Raw genomic sequence first — 18,701 nt, 5'->3', positions numbered from 1 at the left:
AGCATGCAGACACACTTGAGACCAGAAGAATTACCCAGCCAGCTAGAAGACTTATGAACTAAATAAATGCTTATTGTTTTAGGTTATTGTCTTGGAGTACTTTATGCAGCAATAATTAGCTAATAATAGCATTTGTATTTCTTTTATTAGGCAGGAATTTCTATCCATCTATATATCTTTTGGCCTAAGACACAGAAACATTTAAATATTTTGATAGAGGTGACATAAAAATATTTGTATGACATCAAATAGATACAATCACAATGTTTAGAAGATACTTTGAGAATTCAAGGTTATTTATAGACGCTAAAGCTGGTTCTTGTGTGTGTATGTGTGTGTGTGTGTATGTCTGTGTCTGTGTTTTTTAAAGACAGGAACATATCATAAGGCATGTCCTGTGTTGGACACATCTGTTATGCTTAGATTCTTGGGTTCACAGAATATCACTTATTGGTCAAAAATAAGCTATTAAATTGTGTCTTAACAAAAGAGTTGGTTATTTATTTCTATAAATAAATGTCTTCTTATAAATTTATTCTATAAATAAATGTCTTCTCTTAAGACATTTAAGAAAAAAATAGAGACATGGTCATTAGTGAACAATTCAGGATATTTATGTGGTTTCCATTATTTATTATCAATTCTTTATTAATATAGGGGAAGTTTTAATCTGCAGTGAACCCAGTGCCACCTAGGATTTTATCATCAGAACTATGCAATTGAAAGGATTATACTAATTATAATGTGGCTTTTATCACAAAGGACATCTTGTGGCAAATTCAGTGTGCATGTGTTGAATGTACAATTTTTATAAGAATACACACAGAAATGTTAGCAGTGGTCACCTCTGAAAGACAAATGCCCTATGATTTCACTCATATGTGGAATTTAAGAAACAATAAAAATCATCATAGGAGAAATAAGACAGAGGCAAACCAAGAAATAGACTCTTAACTATAGAGAATAAACTGATGATTACCAGAAGGAGGGGTGGTGGGGGGATGGGTGAAACTGATGATGGGGATTAAGGCGTGCACTTGTGATGAGCATTGGCTGATGTATGGAAGTGTTGAATCACTCTATTGCACACCTAAAACTAATATAACACTGTCTGTCAACTAACTGGAATTTAAATAAAAACTTAAAAAAAAAAGTGGTCACCTCTGGTGGGGGAATAAAATAAAGAATTTTCTATTCTTACAGTTAGTTATTTTTACAAATATAATACTTATAAACCAATAAAATTACTTTTAAAAGTAAAAAACGACTTAGGAAATACAAAGCCAAATAAAAATATGATATTATACTTTTACCTGCAGAATTCTTCCATTAGATAGAAACTTATGATGCCCATCTTCTTGCAAAGGTTGCCCATCTTTTTGCCAGGAACTCCTTGGGGCCGGGTTGCCACTGGATAAACACTCCATCAGTGTGCTCTTATTCACCAGCACGGTGACTTCTTCGGGGAGATCACTATTTGCTCCCTTAATAACTGGAGGCACTAATAGATGATTGCAACAAAGAGATAATGACAGGAAATAAGGTCTTTTCTCAATTATTCTACTTTTCTAACAGCTTTAAAAAGCATGGGATGATAATAGAGGAGCAAAGATGAAGACGAAACCAAGATCGTTGAATCACATTTTACACTAATAAATTGGGGTGGTAATAAAAATTGTGTGAATTTGGATTTACCTAGCCTGGACTAACCCCTTCTACAGTTTTCATTCCCATTTAGCTCAATCACTAACCCTTTCCAATTTATCTGACCTTGCTTCTCTCTCAGTTCCTTGAACTATGTCTTCTGGGTTTTCAAGCATATGTGTAAGTAGCACTTGCATGAATGAATATTTAAGTCTATTTGGTCATCTAGACAAGCCAGATAAATCCCATCTTTAGAGTATATTTGGAATGTACAGATTTGGTCTCATTTGCAAGGGAATTATCTGGGCTACTTAAATGTGTTTCCCTAGCCCCAGTATCAGTGTATCAGCATCACCTGGGAGCTTGTATAGAGGTGCAAATTTGGGGCCCACTCAGATCTCCTCAATGGGCATCTCTAGAGGGCCCAAGAAATCTGTGTTTGAACAGGAGATCCTTATGTATCCTCATGTTTGAGGAGTCGCATTCTAGATTTTTCTACATATATTCATTTTCATTTAAAACGATACCATAGAATCCAGGTACATATCTATCTTATGTTAGACTAGTCAGTTATGAAAAATCACACATTACTCATAAAATTTTAAAAAATGGAAATTTTACACAAACTAGAAACATATGTGTTGGCTGCTGTTATCAATGTAGAAATTCATTTTCAAAGTGAATAATCATTTTATTTTATTTGGAAAGCTTAGCTATTCTGTTTCACTCTCTTAAAATGTACCATATCTTTAGCAATCAGCAAAGACTATATATTAATGTACATGCAGTCCTGTGGTATTTGGGTCTTTCGAAAACTAAATTGGAAGTTTGTAAAGAAAATAATCAAGGCTACAACATACATAATAGAATTTCAATGTTATTTTAGATACAAATTTTCACAGTCAGGGTCATATGATTTTTACTATACTCTAGGTAACATAAAATATAACTTGAACTGCAGATTAGTAAATAATAAACTTGAACTTCAGATTAAATGAGCCTATCACTAACTTCAATACCATGAAATCTCATCAAATGAAATGTTGGAACATAAAGATTCAATGTTTTGCTCAACTTCTGCCTGGAACTGAACCATTAGGAGGGAACAGGAGGTGGTCTACAGGTCCAAGGTTTGACCTGTATAGGCCTCCACCAAAGCCTTTGGTCTGACCTGCCCTCCAGCAGCCATGCCCCAGCAGCTGGCTTACACACTCAGAATTATTCTCAGTAGAAAATGGTGGAGTAGCATGTAGGAGCTGAGCACCAAACACTGTGAAACATACCTAATGTAGACAGATTTTTGGGCCCAGTTCATTTTTCTTGTTCCACCTCTCTAAACTCATCTCTAACATGCTTTCCAACTTCCTCTTAATTAAAATGGCCTGAAAGGAGGAACATCTACCTTTAACTACCCAATCCCTAGGTCCCATTTCAATTTCATTGATTCCCAGTCCCTCTCAAACCGTATAATCTTGCTTCTTTATCAGATCCTTCTACTCTGGCCTAAACTAAACTCTTTCCAAACTTAAGTCAAATTAAGTCAGGTTGTCTAGGATAGTTCACTATTCTTGGTGATGTTAGCACTGTGATTAATTTCATCTCTACTCCATGTCAGTCAGCCCTACACAGCCATACCTTGGACCATTCAATATGAACACCTCTTTCTTTTGCAAGTTATAAGCTCTCTGAAGAAGAACTCATGTCTACTGTAGTCACTGCTGTATCCTCAATACCTAGCACAGGTTCCTCATCCATAGTTTAGTAATTAACAGATAATTGTCAAATATATGATTTTTTTGAACTCCATGCAGGTTTCCTTCATAAGCTGCTCTTTGTTTGCACTGACAGCTCTAGCCCTCCTACTCCTTCCCCACTTACAATCAGCCCATTGGCCTCCTTCTATCACTTTTCCTCTTACCCTGCCCAGACCTCACAGGGGTCATTTCAGTGACTCTCTGTCTTGCTGCACATTCTATGGTCTTTCACCGTCCAGCACTTCCACCATATACTTGGTTACCTTGTGGCACAACCCCGCCCCACCCAGATGGAGCACACTATTTTTGTTTCCTCTGCCCCTCCTGGTTACTAGGAATGCTGTAGAAGAAAGGGTGGCTTCAAGAAGGAAAAGCAGCCAAATGGCTCCAACTTCAACAGCTGACTGTCTGTCACATCCTCCATGATGGTGATCACTAACTTTTCTGTTTTTCACAAGACCAACCATCCCACCACTGTTTGTCTTGCTCTTATACTAAATGAAAAGAACTAGATACATGTGATATGTATTTCCATATTTCCCTCCTAACCATTTTGATGAATGGCAATTCATTTCCACGAAAAGCTAATTAACCCCTCTTGGTTCTTTGATTGCATTTTTCACCTGTTCTGAGACCTGGATCCATGAATTCCTGAATCTCTCCCATTCCCCCCACCCTGCACTTTGAAAATTTAATTTGTCCCTTTCTATTGGATCATTTTCTTTGATTTGTAAGCAAGCTCAAATCTTTATTAAATATGTTTCCTCAAACAAGCTGTCTATCCTAAAACTCTACTCCATCTCTTCTGTCCTCTGCAAAATATCTTAAGAGTACTTTATATGTGTTTCCTTTTCTTTCTGATTAGTTTCTCCAGATTTATCTTTTTGTCCTGTGGCTTTGAAGCACACCATAGTATCTAAATTGATCTTTTGGATTTTATCAATGATTTCTCAGTTTTTAAGCCAAATGGACATTTTCAGTTTTTATTTTCTTAAATTTGCTTTAGCATCCAATACTAGATCTGCCTCTTTTTTTTTTTTAAAGATTTTATTTATTTATTTGACAGACAGAGATCACAAGTAGGCAGAGAGAGAGGAGGAAGCAGGCTCCCGAGAAGTGGAGAGCCTGATGCAGGGCTCGATCCCAGGACTCTGGGATCATGACCTGAGCTGAAGGCAGAGGCTTTAACCCACTGAGCCACCCAGGCACCCTTAGATCTGCCTCTTGATAGCTTTTTCCATGCTTTGGATTCTTTGACATGGAATAGTACGTAGTTTACTGCTTTTCATGAACTTCTCAGATTGTTTCTCCTCTGTTTTCCTTTTCCTTTCTCCTACTTGTTAATGATCCCTCCAAGAACTTGTTAATCTATTTTATCTATAATTCTTGCTGTTGGAAATCTCATGCCCTTGAATATTTGTGGATAACTCACAAATCTACATTCTTAATTCAGCCTCTTTCCTGTGTTTAAGTTTCTGATTTTCAATGGCCCCTTCAATATTATCCCTAAGTATCTTGTAATATGTTGAATTCAACATGTCTAGAATAAAATTGACTTCCTTTTGCCCAAATAATGTTTTCCTAGGTCTTCTATTTTTTTTTAAATTCTTGCCACCATTTTCTTAATCACTCAGAATAAAAACCTCAGCGTCATCTCATGCTCTGAGATAAGTGCCTAATATTTCTGTATTACTTTATAACTTCCTCTGGAAACTCTTTCATGCTGATTGGTTCCTATATATTCCCAGTGCTACTTCTCTAGATCAATCTCTTCTAATGGAGGCAGCTATTTCTTTCAGCTTCCAGCAACATCACCTCTCTTTCCCCTTAAAGGTACCATAGTTCTTCCACTCGCAGTTCATACATTCAGAGAACAACGTAGTCTAAGCGTAGGCACAGAAACTAGGCCTTAAAACAGGCCATTTAGCTTCTATAATTGGTTCAGGGATAGAACTGTGGTTCATGCTTGGCCAATTAAAGCCATGAAAATCCAATCTAGGACTTCAGCTGTAAAGACTAAGAAAAGCTTTCATTTGGATATGAAATTAGAAGGATGTAAGACAAGAGCCACTGGGGACCAACTCATCATTCCAGGTTATCCCCCACCTGAGAGTGATGCTTATAATAGAGAAGAAACCAAGAGAAAGAGGAAGGTTAAGTCTGCTTGGCCTCTGTGAGCCACAGAAGTCAGGTATAACTGTAGTCAGCTTACCCTGGGACTCTAGGTTCATGAGTCAATGGATTCGCTTTTTTTTTAGTTTAAGCCAGTTTGTTATCCGATATTTCAAGAGTCTTATCTAACGTGTTCTCAATTTGCATAAGATGATTAATTCCTCAGTAGAACTATCACTTTCTGATCATCTTTATAACTTAAAAGAGCTTAATGCAATATCTTGCAAACATGGGTTCCTGAAAAAAATTCTTTGAGTGAAAGAATGCATGACAAAGAAAAGAAAAACTCACAGAGTACACGAACGTCATACTGAAGGGAATCTTCTCCTGCTTCGTTCACAGCCACACACATATACCGACCCGCATCTTCTACTTTGGCCCGGGGAATCTGCAACACTCGCCCTCCTGAAAACATATCCCCATATAATTACTTCTCTAAATCCTACTGGTCATAAACAGAGAAGAATTTTTCAGGTCTAATGACTTCCTTACATTTTCTTTCAGGGTTCTTATTTCATCTAATAGTTCAGTTTTAATCCCATATACCACTTGTATAACAAACACTGCATTATTGAAAAGTGGTCCAATATATGAATCAGATCTCCTGAGAGATAAATAGCTTGTGTAGATTTTTCACAAGTGGGTAATATTGCTCCATGCCTCTCATCATATTCCATGGGGGAATGTTACTATGCAGTGACTTCTTGATTTTACAGTTTTGAATACATGTAAAAGAAGTTAACATTGCTTGATGCAGGTATAGGTTTGAGAAAGCAGTAGCCAGGGATGCAAAAGGTATAAAGTATATTATTATACATATGATTTTAAAAGAATAACTCTGAATATTTAAAAAATTTTTCATATTGATATAATTTCAAATTCAAAGAAAAGTTTCAATAACTGTATAAAAATTTTTCACCTGTTTATCAATTATTTATATTTCACTCCACTGGTTTTATCTCTTATATATATATATATATATATATATATCCCTTGTTTTATCTTATATATATTTACATATTTATTTGTATATAAAAATTTTTTCTCAACTGTTTAAGAGTAAGTTGGAAACATGGTGCCCCTTTACCCCTAAATATTCATAAATCTGTATTTCATAAGGACAAGAATAATCCCTTACATAACTATAGTATAGTGATCAAAATCAGGAAATTTAAAACCAACACAAAACTACTAATGAATTCATAATCCATATTCAAATTTCATTATTATTAGAATCTTTTATAAATATTTTCCCCCAAGCCTAGATCCAATTTTGGATCACATATCACAACATTTAGCTGTCATGTGTATTTAGTCACATTTTAAAAACTTTTTTCAAGACATCTTGTATTCAGTTGATATCAAATCTGCACATCATGAAATATGCTGACTTTAGGTATACAACTTGGTAAATTTTGACAAGCTTATTAGATATTTGTTAAAATTAAATAGAAGCCTTGAAAAGATTATGATTCTACAATAATTTAATCATCCTTTTCTACCAATAAACCATGTGACAACTAAAGTATTTGAAACTAATAATCATAACTATTGATTTATGATTAATGTATTTAATAAAGTTAATAGTAACTTTTTACAAATATATTTTAGAATCTATCAATAATGTGTGGAAACCAAATTGATGATCTCATCACATTATTAGAGAAATTGAGCTTCATGGAAGCCAAAGGATTCTTCTTCTTTTTTTTTTTTTTAATTTTATTTATCCATTTGAGTGAGAGAGAGAGAGAAAGAGTGAGAGAGAACAAGGGAAGGAAAGGGTCAAAGGGAGAAACAGACTCCCGGCTGAGCAGGGAGCCCAATGCAGGACTTGATCCTGGGATTCCAGGATTATGACCTGAGCGGAAGGCAGTCACTCAACCAACAGATCCACCTAGGTGCCCAGCCAAAAGACTTCTTAAGTTGACAGAATGATCCTGTAGTGGAACTGAAAATTACCTAAGGTATTCCAGCTATTGTTAAATTAGCCTAGACTCTTCTAGCTTGAAGCTACACAGAAACCACTGACAATATGGCAGCCTGTGTCAGTTACATTACATGGCCAGAAAGCTGATCAATTCAACTGGTCTAATAAATGAGGAGAAACATTTGGCAGAGACTCAGATTTTCACCCTGTTCATAGCGATCTTTACCTGGTAGAATCAACACTCTATCACTCGAGGTCAGAGGACGGCCATCTTTGTACCATGTCAGTGTAGGAGGAGGAGCAGCATTTGTTTCACAGTAAAGAGAAATTGGATTGTTGATGATTACATCCTTGGCTTCACCACTCCTGCCGGTATCCAGCATGTTTCCTATTTCCCAGAGTTTCTGAAAACTTGGAGGAACTATGGAGGAAAGATATGACATTTTAGACACATGTGAATGCTAGGGTTAATTAAACAAAGATCTTGACTGTATTTTCACAAGAATCATTAGTAAATGTAATAAATCAGACAATGTGAAAATATTTTCAAGTACTTATACACCTCCCAACTCTAGCCCTGAGCCGAAAAAGGTAGTAGACAGAAGTCAGCACTGGTTTTTATGTGGAAGAACAAGAAATATGGAGGGCAAAATGCCATCTTCATGCGTTGCACTCCCTGGTCCCTAGCACTTAGAAGACGAAGAGGTCTGTTCTCAGGGGTGATCCTACTCTAATATGCATGGATCAGGGGATGAACAGAGGCTCAACAGAGAGCATCAGCCAATCATCTGTCTTGAGCCTCTAGGAAGGCTAAAGAAGTTATGCTATCAAGATTAATAACTCCATTTGTAAAAACAATAGGGCATTCTCAAACATTTCTGAGGGACAAGCATGAACTCTCTAGAAGGCAATTATCCTGCACATCAAAATCTTTAAAAGAGTAGCTAACACTTGACCTAAAATTTCCATTATTAGCAACTTAGGAAAAACCACAGATGTGCAAAAGTTTTATGTATAAAGATGTTCAGTGAAACATTACATGAGTAGGGAAAACTTGGAAACAACCTAGACATTCCACAATAGGAGTGTTGTTAAATATATATTTTAATATTCAACTGATAAAGTTGTACTTACAGCTATTAAAAAGCCGTACTTACAAGCTGTACTCACAGCTATTAAAAAGAATGTTTTACATAAGAGACCCTTAATCTCACAAAACAAACTGAGGGTTGCTAGGGGGAGAGGGATTTGGAGAGGGTGGTTGGGTTATGGACATTGGGGAGGGTATGTGCTATGGTGAGTGCTGTGAAATGTGTAAGCCTGATGATTCACAGACCTGTACCCCTGGGGCAAACAATACATTATATGTTAATAAAAATAATTAATTAAAAATGTTTTAAAAAGCACATATAAAAGCACAAAAGTAACAGTATTAACAGCATTGATACCAGGTACTACTTCGTAAATATTTTGCTACAAGTTTTACATACTTCTTGTTATTTAGTACTCACCACATTTTACAAGGCATTAATTTTAAAAGCAAGGAAACCAAGGCTTAGAATACTTTGGTAACTTGCCCAACTCAAAAACTCTGTAGGAGCTACATCATCATTTAATTTCAAGTCTGACCTCTTCAAATCATATATTTTACTATGCTTTCTTGCCTTCCAGGTAAACACTATAAAAAAATACCTTCATGATAAAATGTTAGGGGAAAGCTAATGTAACAGAAAAGTCTGTATCATGTGATCTCAACTTGCAAATGAAGTATACTTCACAAAAATATATCAGAAGGAAATGAAGTAACCCTGAATGATGGATTATTTTCTTCTTCGTCAATTTCTTAAATCCAAGTTTTCAATAATGAATTTTTACTATTGGTAGCAGAAAAAAATATATTTAAAATAAACCAAGTCAAATCTCTTCTTCATTGTTTTGAAAGATCATATAAGCTGAATTACATGCAAGAAGCATATTATTACCTTGTATATTCACATCAAAATCCAACTCATCTTCACCTGCAATATTAGATGCTACACAAGTATACCGTCCAGTATCTGATATCTGAGCCTCCTTTATTTGAAGTGTGTGTCCACTTGCAGCAATATTGACATGATCGTCTGATTTAAGGGGCTGTGATTTAATGAAATAATGTTACCTTGAAGTGCACTAATAAATCATCTAAAACATCATACAGTTTGTACTTTTTAGGATTTTTAATAAATAAAAATAAAATTATATTTGAAATACTCAAGACAACAGTAATTGAATTAATTTAGTTTGATTAAATTTTTTTGAGTAATCACATTTTTATTTATTGAAAATACTGCTCATATACTTTACATCTGTGCTGGGTATTTCTGGGTGGTACATTTATATACCAAATATATAAATGCATATTCTATGATTAAAAAACATTCTTAGGTATCATATCTATTTATCCATGTTGGAAAAAATTATTTTCAGCTGATCCTGTAGTGTATTATAATTCTGTAGAAAATACTAGAGTTTTAAAATGAAAGATTGAGGGTATTAACCATCTGATTTGATCTATATATCACCATTGGTCATTCAGAAACATCATTATTTCATAAGTGGAAAATTTTAACCTAGGGATATTTATATTACAATGTTTGCTTTAAAGTATTACTATATTTAATGGTACATTAACATACAGATATTTGTATTATATTTTATTAATATCATCACTTAATAGGACATTTCTCATAAACACTCCCATTTACACTAAGTTCCCTCTTATTCCTTGAAGATATTAGCTCCTGGCTTACTGTCATTCCTTCTAATGACATTTTCTCATAATTCTTGGTGATTTCAACACCCACATAGACAGTTACCCAATGCTGTGTGTTCTCAGCATCTTGACCTCCTCTCTTCTTTTTTGTCCCCAATCCTCTGTCAGCCACTCAACCAGTCATCTTTGGCTTTATAATTACCAAGAGCCACATCCCAAAATCTCACTTTCAAGTTCTCATTCTCTGACCACCACTTCCTCACTCTCTAACTCACTTCCTCTAGCAACCCAAATCCAGTAGTTTTCTGGTGTCATGGGAGGATACATAATCCACAGACCTTGCAATCTGTTCGCTGCCGCTCACTCTCCTCCTGACCAAAGACAATTGCTCCTTGCATAAACCCTCAACTCCTTTTGCCCTCTTTACTTTATTCTTCTGGCAAAACTCTATCCCTGGTTAATGCCAGTCTGTCCATTTTGAGCATTTTCTGGTCTATTCAAGGCTATCCTTCCAGCAACTATGCCCTCTTACACCTGTATTATTGGCAGTTGATTTCGTTCTGCTGGATGATTTCAATCTGCATACAATATACAGTAATTTTTCCCATAAAAAATAAAAACTGTTTACAATGGAGCCTACCTCCACATTTTTCTCCTATCCTTTATAGCCCATGGCTTTAAAATGGTTGCTACACCGGCTGGTTCTTTTGATCTTTCCTTGAATCTATTCTAATAAGAATTTTACCATCTCTACTTGACCAAATTCCATTGTCAAAGACCCCAACAACATCCATGTTTCTATACTCACTGGTCAATTCTCAGTTTTTATTTACTTGATCAGTGGCATTAAACACAGTTTCACTTGTCTTCATTTCGAAAAACTTTTTTCCCCTATCTTTTGGGACATTTGACTCTCTGCCTCACAACCTCTAAATGTAGAAGTCCCCGAGGACTTAACCCTCAGAACTCTTATCTATCTAAACTCACTCTCCTGTTGCTCTCATACAAAATCTTGCACTCATCTTTGTCTCACAGTTTTCCCTCACATCCTATTAACACCTTTGTCCAAGCAACTACCATCTTTCTTCTGGACCACTGAAATAATTCATATCTGGATCCTCTCTATCTTCTCTCAATACAGAAGCCAATGGAATCCTTTTTAAAACCTTAAGTCAGATCCTATCACTCTTGTGTTAAAAAATTTCCAGTAGCTTCCTATCAGAATACAGGCCAACTGGTCTACAAGGCAGTGTGATCTGCCTTCCCATTAATCTTACTCACAACTTCTGTGTTCCCATGGATCACTGAACTCCAGCCAAAGTGCGTCAGGGCCTTTGCCCCTGCTATCTCTCTACTTTGGAATATGTTCCCGTCAGGTATTCTGTGATGGTTGCTTCGTTTTCTTTGAGTTTCTGCTCAAATATCCCCTTATCAGTGAGACCTTCCACACATAAATAAAAGATCATCCTCACATGCTTGTTACTCCTTTTCCCAACTGAATTTTCTCTGTAACATTTACCCCATCTGGCACATTATATGTTGCATTGGTTTAGTTTTTTTCTCCCCAAACTTTACATGAGGAGAGATATTTGTCTGTTTCCTTCATAGCTGTATACCCCTGCACCTAAAATAGTGTCCAGAAAATAGTATGTGCTTAGTAAACAACTTGGTAATCGATAAATCATTATTAACATTGTATCATTTAAGATAAAAATAATATAATTTAAATTTTTTATGGTAAAAGAAAAACTTCAGGACATAAAAACAAAACTCAAAGATTCCATTAAAACTTTTTGTGGGTAACAAGGCCAATATGTTTGGTGGGTTCTTCTCAAAAAACACCGTTTCACTGAAGTAGTGCTGCTTATCTGAAGAAGAAAATAACAAAAGAAAGAATATGGAAAATAAACAAAAACTAGGTTTTGTTTGGGTACTCATTTTAGAGAACCAATCCTAAACCCTGAAAAATTTAACAGTTTAACTAAAGCATCATAATTGGATTGATTTCAAAGTCTGGATTTGAAACTAATTTAACCATTCATTATGATATCAAGAAAAACAAAACTGTCTCATTCCTAACACAATTCTATCTTAAGCCAATTTTTATGTATGTGTGTTTATGTGTATGTGTGTCTATGTGTAGTAATTAAGAAGAATAAAATAGGATTTAGGTAAAATTAAAAATAAAATAAAGAGATTTCAGAAGAGAATGGAATTAGTTGTTTCCAAGCAAATCATATAGAATTGATACTGTACAGTGAAGTGTACTTAGAGTCAGAAAAGAAGCTATAAACAGAACATGGTGGGAGTTCCATATTTTTCCTTCTGCAATGGCTTCCAGATGAAACTTGCTTACTTTATAAGAGACGATTATTTTTTTCTAGCTGCCAGTGTTGGAAAATCTCTGTGATCTGAAAAAATAAAGCTATATCTTTTTGTGTCTTAATCATAATTCTGACCTGAACTTCTACAGCTGGAATTTAACTAGCCGTTTGGTTGACTATGTGTATAACAGAACAAATAGCAGCTTTGTTATGCTACATCTGTATTAAGCACAGTGTTAACAGCAGTCCTCCCCCATAAAAAAAGAATCTATTTTGGTGTGTTTTTACACATATCTTTAAAACATGAATGGAAGAAAGTAATTTGAGGTGAGAAATAAGGATGTATGGTCTGAAATTCAGATCACGTAATTGAAGGATGTGCCTTTTATTTAAAGTTTCTTATTGCCTCCAGTTAATAGAATTGGGCACTTAATCACCACATTTAGCTATTTTTCTTCCTCTTGGAATATAAAACATGTTACCTTTTGTAGAAGAACTAAAGGTGTTTAGAGAAAATTCTGAATAAATTCAGTACCCATGTTATACCTACCATTTTAATCTGGCTTAGCACTGTTCTCTGTTTCTTCTCTACAAAGTTTGCTTACTCTATAAAGCCACAGAATGCAAAAACTCTTTCCAAATGGGAAGGTGGTTGGATTTTCATACATGATTGCTAATGTCCACAAAAATAATCCCTCAAACTTTCCAGTGATGGAATAATGCTAAGTTTGTGAACATGGTTCAAGTTTCTTTGCAGTTTTCTACACTAGGAGCACGGTTTTGTGCTAGTTATAAGGTGACATTGATTCCCTGAGTTTCTTCTGTTTGTATTTTTTTCTTCTCTTTTTAAAAATTTAATTGATCATTTTTGTTTTTCAGTAACTATTAGCAAAAGAGAAAATGTGTGACTGGCCTGTCCATCCTTGTACCAGCTGAAAGAGGCAGAAGGAATTGCATAAGCTTCACATTCCAAAGTCAGGGTATTGTTGACTTTGATCTTCACTTCTTTAGGGGAAAGACCCGGCCCCAGTATGTCCCCTTTATTGATGATGGGTGGAACTGCATAAAAAACAAATATTTGTAGAGTTAAACACTGGTTCTTTTAAATACATGTTATATCTTAGAAACCACACTAAGGATGACTTAAGAAAACAAGGAAATAACTGAGGCATTGGCTATGCTCCCCTTTCATGATGGACCCAAGTTAGCATTTTGTGAAATGGTAACGCTCAGATACAGAATGTGAAGGAAAACAGCTTTCTCCCTTCATCATTTTAATAATGTCAGTGAGGCTATTGTCCTTCACAGAACAGCTACTTCCATTTTTTCAGGTTCCCAGAAACAGTCCAAGCATGACCTATAAAACACATTTGCTCAGTCATTAAAGGAAATGATTCAAAGAACAAAAGGCAATCAGAAAGATGCTCTTTCTTTTTAAAAAACAAAACCAAATCCCAAATCCTGAAATGTAGGTCCTATTAATGGTCATATTTACTTTGCTTTTTATGTATAGGTCAATGTACAGTGGATTAGCTCAAAGTCACTGATGAATTTATCTAAGGCTGTTGATTAGAACATATACACTTAAGTAACAATTTTGTGCACAGAAGTATTATAACTCAGCCCAGGGTATTCCCAGAAGGAAAAACAGAAATGTAAGAAAAGGGCCACTGACAACTTCTCCAGTAAGAGGTTAGGGAGCGGACTGAATGGGCTCTTCACATCTTAGAAGTTGAGGACATGGGTACAATGCTTAGTATGACTTCCATCTTAATGAAGCAAGCTACATAAACAATAAACTTCAATGATGACTATAAGTAGTTATGAACCCATAATAAAAAACAAATTGAAAAAGTTAGAAAATGTGAAGAAAATATGAAATGTAGTGTTCTTTATGGGACTTACTGTAGACCTTTACTTCATAGTGCTTTATCATTTCCCCCGCCTCATTAGTGGCTATACAAGAGTATCTTCCAGCATTATCCTCCTGTGCATTTAGGATCTGCAGAGTCCTACCTCCTGAAAAATCATGAACACCAAAGAATCTCTGAAGTCATAGTCGCAACAGAGTATGTACAAAACACCAGGGTTTTTAATTCTCACCATTAACACCATTAACATTTCTTTTTCTATGTGCTAATTCTATACTAGATATTTGACACAAGACAAACTACAATATAGATGGGCACTGCATGGTGGACAAGGAGTCAGTAAGTCCTTGATGACCCTCTATGATAATGACTCTCATGTTCATCCTGATCCTCCCATGCCTCTGCACATACTCTGGCTAAGGTTTTTACTTCACTCTGTTCATAAATATATCTTCCACCTTAGTCATCTTCTTCTCATCTGACTCAAGATCAGTCTATCAGTAGAGACTGAACTTGCTAAACTCAGTTTGTATTATAGTACATTTCTCCTTAAAAATCTTCATTGGTTCCCAACTGACTAAAATATAAAGTCAAAACTCTTTAGTCCAGGCATTCAAAACATGATTCCAATGTTCCTTCCTGACCTTTTCTCCAACCCACCTCCCACCCTGCCACACACACACACACACACACACACACCGAAAATGTCCCCACTCAAGTGGAAGGTGGGAGTCTACATATTATTACTTGCAACTAGACAGGCCTTTGTACATCTATGTGCCTTTCTCACTTTGTACCTTTCCCATAGTCATCCTGAGGGATCTCAAATCACTCATTTTCAACCAACAAAATTCTATACGTTTCTTTAAGGGCTGGTTCAAGTTCCAACTGCAACAAAGCATTTCCTGGTCACTTCAGCCCACAGTGGTCATTCCATCTTTTGAATTTTTTGTATAAAATTTGTCACTACCTCATTTATGAAGTCCCATGATTATTCATAATTCATGTTGTTAATTAAATTTTACACGTTATCTCCCTTCCATCTAAAAATGTAAATTTCTTAAAGCTGGTGATAATGCTTTCTTTTTTTTAATTTTTTTTTTATAAACATATATTTTTATCCCCAGGGGGTGATAATGCTTTTTAATTCTTTCTATTTTCATACATTTTGCCAAGTAGTAAAGAGAAGTAAATAAGCTATCTCAGTTTAAATACCAATTCTCCTTATGGTTCAATTCAACAAGAAATGAATTTCTACTCTTTTTGGTGTTCCACATTGTATTTTAATCAATTAACAAATTGTGGTATTTATTTGCCTTTTATTTAGAAACATTATTGGTCTTCCAAAAAGTAATTTTACTTTAGATTATAAGATCTATATGAATAATTAAAAAATTAAAATGCCAGTAGTATAACATAACTAAGACACAAGTACTTTTATAAAAAGTTAGTAGTGATTCTTTTTTTACAATAGTAGATGGCACAAATGTATCTTGTGCATCTAAAGTAAGCTAGTTACCTGGAAGAATACGAATATTTCGGTTGGATTCTAAAGGTGTTCCATCCTTAAACCAGGTGATGGTGGCTGGAGGATATGAATAAGCTTCACAGACCAAAGATGTGGGGCTGTTAAGGATTACGGTGACATCTTCAGGGCCACCATCACTATCAACGCCAGCAATTGTAGGAGATACTGAAATAGATTTAAAATGTGATTAAAGAAATATGTTTAGAAGTTTCCTTATTTATGAATTTCTAAATTTCACTATACTTATTTTTTTTAGATTTTATTTATTCATTTGTCATAGACAGAGATAACAAGTAGGCAGAGAGGCAGGCAGAGAGAGAGAGGAGGAAGCAGGCCCCCAGCTGAGCAGAGAGCCAGATGTGGGGCTCGATCCCAGGACCCTGAGATCATGATCTGAGCTGAAGGCAGAGGCTTTAACCCACTGAGCCACCCAGGCACCCCTTCACTATACTTATTTGTATAATTCTATTTCCTAACAATTCCAGAAATAATTGGTTCTTATTCTACATGAAAGGAATAAGAACTTCAAAATGGAGTCATGGAGGAGAAAACACAGAAAAAAGGAATTATAATACAGCATAGTAGGGCAAAAATGAGAATTCTGGTATAGGATACATGGAGGCATAACATTCAGTTCCGTCCGAGGTGTGTGGTGAGAGGACTCTCATCAGGGAAGGCCTCCTAAAGGAAAAGATTGCAAAGTGAGCCTTAAAGGATTAGTAGTGGTTAAGTGAAAGAAGGGAAAACTTGTAGGAAGAAAGATCATATTGGGGGCAGAATAGTATAAACAATGAGGGGCAAGCAGGGAATATATTAAGGATAGATTCAAAGGGGTCAGTGTTGGAAGCGAGGGTAATGGAGACAAGTTCATTTGTTCCACATAAGATAATGAGGGATCGAATTAAAGGAAGGCATAAAGAGGCAGGAGTGACTACAGAAAAATTTAGGATGTCAATTAGCGGCACCAGATGATAGAATTTGGAGGCAAAGGAAAACCAAAGTCAAAGATGACTTCTAGTTTTCTTGCTTGGGAATGTAGGTAAACTGCAGTGAAGCAATAAAAATAGAAAATATGGAAAGATCTGCTCATTTTGGAGGGAAGAAGTTTTGTTCAGTCTGAGTATTTTGAATTTAAAGTGCTCATGAGAATTCCAGCTAGCAATGTCCAACAAGCAATTGCATATAGAAATCCAAACTTGGGAGAAAGATCTGGGTTGAGGTATGAATTTTAAAAGAAACTGTCTATAGAAGATAATAGTTAAACCTCGGAGAATTAAGCTTATTATTTGAAGACAATATCTAGAGTAAAATGAGCAGTGAAGTAATGACAAAATGCTAAGGTACCTAATGTTTGAGAGATGGATTACAGAGAAGTCCATAAAAGAGAGAGAAAAGAAGCCACCCAAAGTGTGCAAGGATAATGAGAGAACACTGTGAAGGAAAAGAAATAATGTCTAAAACATTAAAAAAGGATGGAGAAATATTTGTTGGATCAAGCAACAGGATAATCTTTGACACAAGCATTGAAGCATGGCATGGGGAAAATCCAATTTAGTGTGACAAGAAGGATAGACAAGGAATGGTTACAACATGAAGTCATGTAGAGAGTAGAAGGTGAAGCTGTAGGTAAGGTGGCTGGTGAGAATGACTGACATACCATGAGACAGGGTTAAGGACATAAATATGAGTAGTATCTGTGAACAAGAAGGAGAACTCACCTTCTGGGGAAAGAAAGGGTAAAGACCTGACTAGACCAGAAGTTGCAAAGGCACATACTTAAACAACCTCAACTTTATGAACTTTATGAAGATGGTGGAAGTCTTTGATTCAGATCCTTCAGCCTTCAATGAATAAGGGAGAATGACAAGAAACAAGGAAGTAACTAGGAAGTGGGGATTGGAGGGTGTGGTCAGATGGCATGACTTGGGATAGTTGGGATAAAGAAAAATGATCTCCACTGGAGAGAGCTCTAGGAAGCTAGTGTCTCTTAGGAAGAGTCAGATTGCAATTACAGCAAGAAGCTGGAGAGAATACTGAAACGGATTTCCAGAGTATAGGACAGAGTATAGGATTTGGATATGAGTTAGTACTGGGAAGTGAATAAGTGGTGAAAGGAAGGAGGCATGAGGAACTTAAAGCTCTAAGAGAGACAGTGAATGAGCTGCAGAAGAGGAGAGGAAATCCAGGGCTGAGCATTTGTCTTTCATACCCTGATAGGTGTGAGGGAACACAGTTATTTTTTAGGCAACTGGCTCTTGAACTCCCAGTCATACTTATCCAGTATCTGTTATTCAATGCTCTGTCAGGTGCTGGGGCTAAATCCTTTACAAGGTAAAAGAGGTTCTGCCTTTTGGAGCTTATTTTTTATATACCATCTATATATACTATTCATTTGACACTTATACATTATCTATTATTTTGATCTAATTTTTCTTGCATATGTATCTCTTCTCTTATATGGTAGTTTCCTATGCATAGGACTGTATTTTCCCAAAAGAATCTGGGCAATATCTACAAAAGCCAATAAATAAAAATTGCAAAGCACTGCATACTCAAATGTAGGTTAGTTGATTCTAGTAGAACGAAAAGTATTTTGATATTAGTAATAAAATATAACACATTCAGGTGGGGCATTTTAAATTTCAAGACATGAGCAGAAATTAAAAATCCATTTTAATGTCATGCCTGAGATATAAGCATAACTGATGCTGTAAGAACTGAACGTTCAG

At 35.7% G+C, this 18,701-nt stretch overlaps 1 protein-coding gene across 3 annotated transcripts in view; it reads right to left on the bottom strand.

Moving 5' to 3' along the window:
- The window catches only part of HMCN1 (hemicentin 1), a 485,682-nt gene that overhangs the window by 98,636 nt on the left and 368,345 nt on the right, over positions 1-18,701 (bottom strand). For all 3 annotated transcript variants that reach the window (XM_004767964.3, XM_004767965.3, XM_013064227.2), the window contains exons 50-56: positions 15,964-16,137; positions 14,479-14,592; positions 13,487-13,632; positions 9,480-9,630; positions 7,724-7,918; positions 5,862-5,975; positions 1,314-1,501 (exon numbers count right to left, since the gene is read on the bottom strand). In XM_004767964.3, coding sequence (XP_004768021.1) covers positions 1,314-1,501; positions 5,862-5,975; positions 7,724-7,918; positions 9,480-9,630; positions 13,487-13,632; positions 14,479-14,592; positions 15,964-16,137 — 1,082 coding nt within the window. The remainder of the gene's footprint in view (positions 1-1,313; positions 1,502-5,861; positions 5,976-7,723; positions 7,919-9,479; positions 9,631-13,486; positions 13,633-14,478; positions 14,593-15,963; positions 16,138-18,701) is intronic.

The sequence above is a fragment of the Mustela putorius genome, unplaced genomic scaffold (genome assembly GCF_011764305.1).
Source record: "Mustela putorius furo isolate JIRA1106 unplaced genomic scaffold, ASM1176430v1.1 tig00537335_pilon_pilon_pilon, whole genome shotgun sequence".
Taxonomy (NCBI): Eukaryota; Metazoa; Chordata; class Mammalia; order Carnivora; family Mustelidae; genus Mustela; species Mustela putorius.
Note: the sequence above shows the minus strand (reverse complement) of the source record. Positions and strands in the feature narration are given on the sequence as shown.